Source organism: Thamnophis sirtalis, unplaced genomic scaffold (assembly GCF_051295495.1).
Source record: "Thamnophis sirtalis isolate CommonGarterSnake01/CBP01778 unplaced genomic scaffold, rThaSir2_p1.2 scaffold_2, whole genome shotgun sequence".
NCBI lineage: Eukaryota > Metazoa > Chordata > Lepidosauria > Squamata > Natricidae > Thamnophis > Thamnophis sirtalis.
The window spans coordinates 20,459,404-20,466,996 of record NW_028261382.1 but is presented as its reverse complement, the minus strand read 5'-3'; the positions used below and the strand labels follow the sequence as shown (position 1 = coordinate 20,466,996).

Genomic DNA, 7,593 nt, shown 5'->3' with positions numbered 1-7,593 from the left:
CTCCATTCATCGCGGCTCCGGATTTTGCCTCTCGCCCGCCGAAGAAAGCGCCAAGGAGGGCAGGAGCAGCAGCAGCAGCGGCGGCGCAATTGCGCGATCGCCCTTCGCAGGCAGACTCGTCCGCTTGGGGTTCCCGGTCCCCCAAAGACTCCGGGCGGCTCTTCTCTCTTTTTGGCGGGGGGGAAGCGGCGTTTCCGCTCCCGGGATCAAGCAAAGGCGGCGGCGGCGGAGGAGGAGGACTGCGTGGCTTTGCCTTCCTTTGGTCCAAGCAGGGCCGAGTCCGTTCCTGGGATTTCTCGGCCGGCCGAGCGGGAAGGAAGCAAGGAAAGCAGGCAGGCGCAGGACCCGGTGCGCCCCCCTCTCCGCCCGCTCTCCCCCTCCCCAGCCAGCCCAGCCTCGGGGCCCCCTTTTTCTTTAGCCCCAGCGGGGCCGGGAAGCCAAGCCAACATGGAGGTGGAAGATGCGGATTGCTCGCTGCGGCGCCTTCCGTGCGGGCTCCTTTTGGAGGAAGAGAGCAGGCGAGGCTGAGCTGCTTCCCCCGGCCTCTCGTCGTCGTAGCTGGAGGAGGAAGAAGAGGAAGAGGCGGCGGCTGCGGCTCCGGAGCCTCCTCGGAGAGCCCCCCAAACCAGGCCCGGACCTTCCCCCCTTTCCCCCACGCTCTCCGTTCTCCCCCTCCCCTCCAAGGTGGGCCCAGAATTTCTGCCCCTCTCCAAAAAACGCAGCCGCCTCTCCGGAGCGCCCTGGGACGCTCCCCTCCCTCTCTCCCCTTTTACAAGCCCCCCCTTCCTCCCTTGGCGGGTGGGCTTGTTTTTTTTTGGCAAGGGGAGGGGTTTAAAACCTGCCCCCCCTTCCAGGATTCGGATTTTTGGCTTGTCCCGGGAAAGGGGCGAAGAGCGAGAAGAGGACTCGGATTGCGAGGATTATTATTTTTATAAATATTATTATTTTTATTATTGTTTTTGCCAAGGCCGTTTTGATCCCCACTACGACCCGCCAAACAGAGGAATGACGCCTGGCGTCGGAGGGGGGTCCCTGGCCTTGGTGAGGAGGGGGCTCCTGCTGCTCTGCATCGCGCTCTGCCTGCGGCCAACAAATGGAAAAAGTGAGTCTTGGCGGGGCGGGGGGCTTTGTGGGGAGGGGAGGGGGGGCCCGTCTGGGCTTTTGAGTTGGGGAAATGGGGGGAGGCAATGCGAGGGGCGCGGAGATGGGGAGCCAGGTGGGGGTCTCCCTTGTTGGAAGCGGGCTCCACAAACGCGCGTGGACGCCCCCCTTGGCCCCTTCCCCCCTCGGCCGGGAAGAGCGGGCTTGGCTTGCCCCCTTTTAGGCTTTGCATTCCCGGCCTTGTTTTGGAGTGGGGGGCTCCTTTCCCACGACTCCCCCCCCCCAGAAAGCTCTTCTTCCCAGCCTGGCTCGACTGGCCACAGGCGGAGAGGAGCGGGGAGGGTCTCTGGGTATGTGTGTTTGGGGGTGGTGGTTCATGGCCCCGCCGCCCCCTTCCAGCAGCCCTCAGAGGCCTCCGGGCGACCCAACCGGCCTCCCGCGTAAGGCAACCGGCTCGGCTTTCCCCGGGGGCGGCTTGGAGACGCCCGGCGAGCCCGGCCGTTGCGTAAACAAGCCGAGCGCGCCGGCACCTGGAGCGCTGCACCCGGCGGCGCTGGCGGGGCGACCCTTGGAGACCCCAACAGCCGGCAGCCAAGCCGGGCCGGGCTTTCGCAACCACCACCTTCCACTCCCCCCCGCCAGCCCCGCTTTACTTTATTTTATTTAGGGGGGGGGGTCTCTTTTGTGTCGGAAAGGGCGCAAAGGCAGGCGGGGCAAAACACTTGGGTGCTTCCAACCAGCCCAGTCGGAAAAAGCCTCTTTTTCGGACAAAGATTAGTTTTTGGGGGGTGGGTGGGGGTGGAACGACTGTTGAACCTCAAGGGGACCCTGGATGCTTTGGGTGGGAGGAATTGTATCCCCCCCCACCTCCCTTTGCTTTCCTCTGTGCAACGAATCAAGCGCGGGAGAAAGGAAGAGTGTTTTTTTAATATATATAACTCGTTTGTTTATACGCAGAGGTAGAAGTTGCAATTAAAAGGTTACTCAGTGAATACTCATCGTTCAAGCTCTCCGGGGCTGGTGAGGGTTAGGAAAGGCGGTGGATGCCTCTTTGTCCTCCTCTCTCTCTCCCCCACCCCCTTGAAATGTTTTGATTTTTTTTTTTTTGAAAGACAAAAGAGGGAGAGAGAATTGGGCAGGGCCCTGTTTGGTGCAATTCCTGAAGCTCTCTACCCTTAGACAGCTGGTAGCTTCATGCTTGAGCAGAAGGTGTGGGAGAAAGAGAGAAAAAAATCCTGCATGACCTCCCTGTAAAAGGAGAGGGGGAGGGGGTTTGAGAGAGAGGACAACTTTCTTTGGTGGTTTGTGAATCAATAAAATGGGTGGAGAAAGTGACACCCTCCCATATTGTTGGTCTGTGTGTGTAGGGGTGGTGGTGGTTAGGATGCTCTTCCCCTTTGCCCTGGAAGGAAGCAAAGAGAAGCTACCTCTTAGGTTCAATAACAGGGTCAGTGTGTAAGTGTAGCTCCTTGGGTTTTTGTGGGGGGCAAAGGGTCTTTGCACATTTGGAGGTTTTGGGGAGGTCTAAGCCCAATTCAGGCAAGTGTTTGACCTTAGGGACAAGTGCCTGGATGGCTGTTTTGGGATGACAAGGTCAAAATGTGAGTCATAGATCACATTTCTAAAATAGAGTTGTTCCACCTCAGCTTCCCAATGGCTCCCCCCCCCCCGCCCCAGCTTCTTTCTCCCCATGTTTTTCTCTCCAAGTTTAATCTTTGACTGCACGAAAGGATTTAGGCCAGGCCCCAAAAAGAAAAAAACAACGACAACTGCAAAACTTTAATCCGTTTAGCGTTGGAGTAAAATGAGAAGTAGGCAAGTAAACAAACACGGAGTGCAGGGAAATCGTGTCTGCCTCTGCGTAGAAGCCCCATTGATTTCGGGGTCTAAGCGGCATGCTCGAGCTTTTGATGATTAAAAAAAGATTATCCTGTTAGGTGTAGTTCTTTTAAAGTACAGTACGAGCATAAAAATGGCATTTTATTCCCTGTTGTTATTGATCTCGTTAGCCACTGTTTTCTTAAACAATGGCATTGCCAGCAAGGGAAAAAAACAACCCCAGGATTGAGACAACTGCATTAAAATATTCATTAATCTATAAAAAAAATCTTAATAAGCAGAGTGAATTGTTGGGAAATGAATATGTGCTTACAATGGATAAAAAAAATGAAAACACGTTGGTTGGCCTATTTGTTTTGTGGCTTTAAGAAAAAAAAACCCCACAGTCTCTTGAAAATAGAACACCCCCTTCCCATTCCCACCCCAATGCACTACCTCTCCTCATTGTAACACAAGGAACATCTAGTCTTAGTTTTATGCTTGTGTAGTTTTTTTTTTTAAATACATAGAATGTGTCATAGCTAAACTCGCTCTTCCATTTTCGGTCATAAGAAGTCATACATTCCTAAATAGGAATATACAAGAGTTGGAACCAAAATAATATGGAAAGGCTGCCTCTGTGATCTTCAGTTAATATAATTTTGAAATCTAAGGTATGAGTGGTAGGTAAAACAGTAATTAAGATGTCAGTGAGAGAGGAAGGGGATCCTGGCTTATCCCCTTACAGGAGAGGCATCCCTGAAAGCGAATGAATTTCCATCACAGGTTTGACCTGGTTTGCTTTCAAAGGCCTTCAAGAAAATCCTTAAAATTTGCTGACTTGGTTTTGACCCTCCATTATAATTTGGGGCTGTGGATTGTACGTGCTGTTGTCAGATGTCATTTTGGTTGAATTGTTTGCTTCCTTTGCCTGGGCAGGCAGCGGCGTTTACTGCCCGAAATGATTTCCAATAAAATATTAAAAGCTTGTTCTGCTGGTGTGTTTGAGGGGCAGCATTGTTTGTGGAATCCAACGAAAAACACAATTTTTGCACAAGGTGGTTTTCCTTTGCACTCTAGTGAGTTCTGTGAGTGGCTCCCAACCTTTGGGGGCACCAGGGACTGGGTTCTGTACAGAGAGTTTTTTCCTTGGATCCAGAGGGATCCAGTGTGGTTTTGCGTGCTGCCTGCCATCTCTTGTTTGGCCTGGTTTCTGGCATGCCGCGGACCACTGCCAGTTCACCGAGGGGGGGTGGGTTGGGGACCCTTACGCTAGAGAGCAGTTTTTATATGTATTCATTGCTGTAGAAATTCTTTGTCTATCTTGGTGAATTTACCAGTAGAGTTGGGCTGGCATTTTAAGCCAATCTTTAAGCCCTTGTTTTATTGAGTGGGGTGACTTGTAAGTGGGGAAGCTATAATTCAGTTGTGGTTTGGTGACCTAAAATTGTGTTACTTTAATAGAGTGCATTTCAGCTCTTTCGTGTCGGATCTCTCTAGTGTTGGGCATTTAGTAAAAACCCTTAAAGCTGTAATTGTGTGTGCATGTGTGTAGTATCAACATCAATATCTCTTAATGCGCTCGTTGATAAAGCAAATAGGGTTAGTCTGAGTGAGTGAGCCAATCGGCTAAATTCCCAGCGTAATTTAGATACAGGAGTATAAAATGGGTTTGACACTAAAGGAATTGTTTGCTTTTCCGGAATCTAATTGATAGAGGGACTGGGGAGATTTCTTTGGAAAACTGCTGAAGACACTTTGCCAAGAGATACAAAGGAGAGTAATAAACATACTTTCCTAGGAAATCAGGCCTTGTGGTCTTTTGTTTGCAAACTAATGATATTTGGGCTTAACCTTGGAGACTGCCAAGTGTTTGGTTACCTTAGGACAGCTGCTTGTTTTGTTGTTAAGAAAGACACGTCAAGGATAGTTGCACTAAAATTTTAAGAGCAAATATTATTAGCAGGGAATTATAATGGCTGCCTTTATCGTGCAAAAACACCATTAAGAATCTGCTCCAGATATTATGGTGGCAAAGAAATAGAAGCCATTGAATGCATAAGAAGATGTAGTAAACCATCTCATATTAGATGCAGCAGCTGGTAAGGCATGAAGGGATTGGCATGCCTTAAGAATTTGAGACTTTCTGCATGTTTGTATCCCATTGATAGGATTCCTCCTTTAAGCCACATTGATATAATTCTAAAACTCCCATATCTGTAACTTTTAACTGGCTGAAATGTTGTGTCTTTGGGGCAAAACACTTTTTCAACCACAGTACCTCAAATGGACCCATTTATAGAATGCATCTAAAATCAAGGATTACCCTAGAATGAAAATTTGGCAAATTTTATAAAATATGACACAAAACCATCAAGTATTCTGACATTACTGAAGCTAAAACATTTTCTGTACAAGCCCAACCTGGCCTGCTTTCAAGACAGATGCATTTCTGAATATCTCGTTGATTTTTTAAGAACTTTTCAAGTAAGTTAGAAGCTCTGCTGTTGTTGAAGGCTTTGAGGAATCTGGTAAGGAAACATTTCTGAAGAGAAAGCCAAAGGGTGAGGATAACAGAGTGGAAAGGGAACTTGGAGGTCTTCTAGTCCAACCCACCCTATTCAAGCAAGGTCACAAGCTGTCTAGTCTTTTCTATGGTTCTCTGCTATTTGGTAAATCCTGATTCACATTTTTAGAGTGAAATCATAATGCCTGGGCTGATTTAAAATAACACTTTTCAAGTAATTAGTAGATCTATAAGTGATTTTTAAAAAAAGTAAAATATTCTCCCAGTTTTCCCACTTGAAAGCAGCTTTAAATAGATTTGTGATCTATTCTTAAACGGCTGTAATTGCTGACCTAATCCACAATTAACATGATCATGGTTTGTGAAATTGATCCAGGAAGTTTCATAATTATTATGTAAGCTATTGGGATAATACAGGTAGTCCTTGAGTTACAAACATTCATTTTGTGACCGAAGATACAGCAGCACTGAGAAAAGGAGTTATGAACGTTTTTCATACTTATGACTGTTACAGCATCCCCAGGGTCGTGTGAGCATAATTCAGATGCTTAGCGAGTAATTCATATTTATGACAGTCGTAGTGTCCCAGGGTCATGTGATCCCTTTCTGACAAGCAAAGTCAATTGGGGGTGAGCGTTGGAGCCAAATTTAATTTAATTTAATTTAAATTATTAGATTTATAGGCCGCCCAATCCCGGTTTAAGCAATTCACTGCTTAACCATGTTACTAATTTAACTACTGCAGTGATCACTTAACAAATATGGCAAGGCAGGTCATTAAATGGGGCAAAACTCACTTAACAAATGTCTCATTTAGCAATAAACATTTTGGGGTCAGTTGCAGTTGTGAGTTAAGGACTACCTGTACTTTAACTCTTTACAAACATTGGAGCATCCTAAAATGCTTAGCCAGGTTATACTAAAATCCACATATGTGCAAAACCTGCGATATATACTCTGGTTACTACGCAGAGCATGAAAATACTTGTTTCATCATCAAGTTTATAAATATTGAGAGCTGGAATGTTCTCCACTATTTCATCATACTTCCTCAAAACAACTGTAGTACTAAAAACATTTCAAAAGATTTTTGCGGTTATACCTTTTTTAAAGATAATATATATTTCTTAAGTGTTGCTTTCTAAAATAATTGTTGTAGATGTTATAAGGAGCCTGAAGCGGAATTCATTTATTTAATTGTTGTGGATATAGATAAAGGCAATATACTTTGTTTACAGAATTTACAGAGACTGCATTTGCTGGCGTGAATGATATAGACCAGGGGTAATCTAATCTTGGTGACTTTAAGGCCTGTGGACTTCAACTCCGAGAATTTTCCAACCAGAATTCAACTTTTGCTAGTTGAAGTCCACAGGCCCTTAAAGTTGCCAAGATTGGACACACCTGATGTAGACTAAATGTGCAATGGAAGTATGATAGTTACGTGATTCCTACTTTATAGTAAGTTACAATAAATGAAGAGGCGGCACGATTAAGATGGAAAGCGGACAGTCCAGGTTTTAGACCTGAAATCCACGTGAACGGCATGAGCTCCCGTCCTCACTCCAGCTACTGCCAGCCTAGCTGTTTGAAAGCATGCAAATGCAAGTAGATAAATAGGTACCACTTCACTGGGAAGGTAACAGGGCTCCATGACCTCATGCTGGCCACATGACTGTGGAAATGTCTTCGGGTAGCACTGACTCAATGACCTTGAAATGGAGATGAGCACCATGATAAAATCTGCAGTCTTTTACCTTTATTTTTTTACAATAGGTAAAGGCAGGAGAGATAGATAGACATAGATGATAGAGATGTAGCTAGCTAGGTAGGTAGGTAGATACAGATAGATAGATACAGATAGATAGGATTATGACCACTTCACTGTTGTTTGTTTGCACAGTGAGAGCTTATGCACAAATTCCTTGTGTGTCCAGTCACACTTGGCCAATACAGAATTCTATTCTAAAAAATAAATAGATAAAAGAATTGATTAGTTTGGTGTAGCTGGTTTGGTGGACATGCAAAGCTAAAATGGTAAATCGTATACCAGTGTCTTGTATGAGTATGAAATATTAAATATTGAAGTATGGTATGAAATGTTTTAAATCAAATTTAGTATGGTGGAGTAGCATAAGGGAATTTCT

The 7,593-nt window shown here is 46.1% G+C and overlaps 1 protein-coding gene across 4 annotated transcripts in view; it reads left to right on the top strand.

Moving 5' to 3' along the window:
- Positions 1–257: 257 nt before the first annotated feature.
- Positions 258–7,593, top strand: part of IGF1R (insulin like growth factor 1 receptor) — a 226,318-nt gene continuing 218,982 nt past the window's right edge. For 2 of the 4 annotated variants that reach the window (XM_087704369.1, XM_087704368.1), the window contains exons 1-2: positions 556–684; positions 968–1,102. In XM_087704369.1, the coding sequence (XP_087560495.1) occupies positions 1,006–1,102 (97 nt within the window). In that variant the 5' untranslated portion in view covers positions 556–684; positions 968–1,005. Of the gene's footprint in view, positions 349–555; positions 685–967; positions 1,103–2,528; positions 2,549–7,593 lie in introns of those variants that run through there. The other 2 variants (XM_087704370.1, XM_087704371.1) reach the window with 2 other exon arrangements.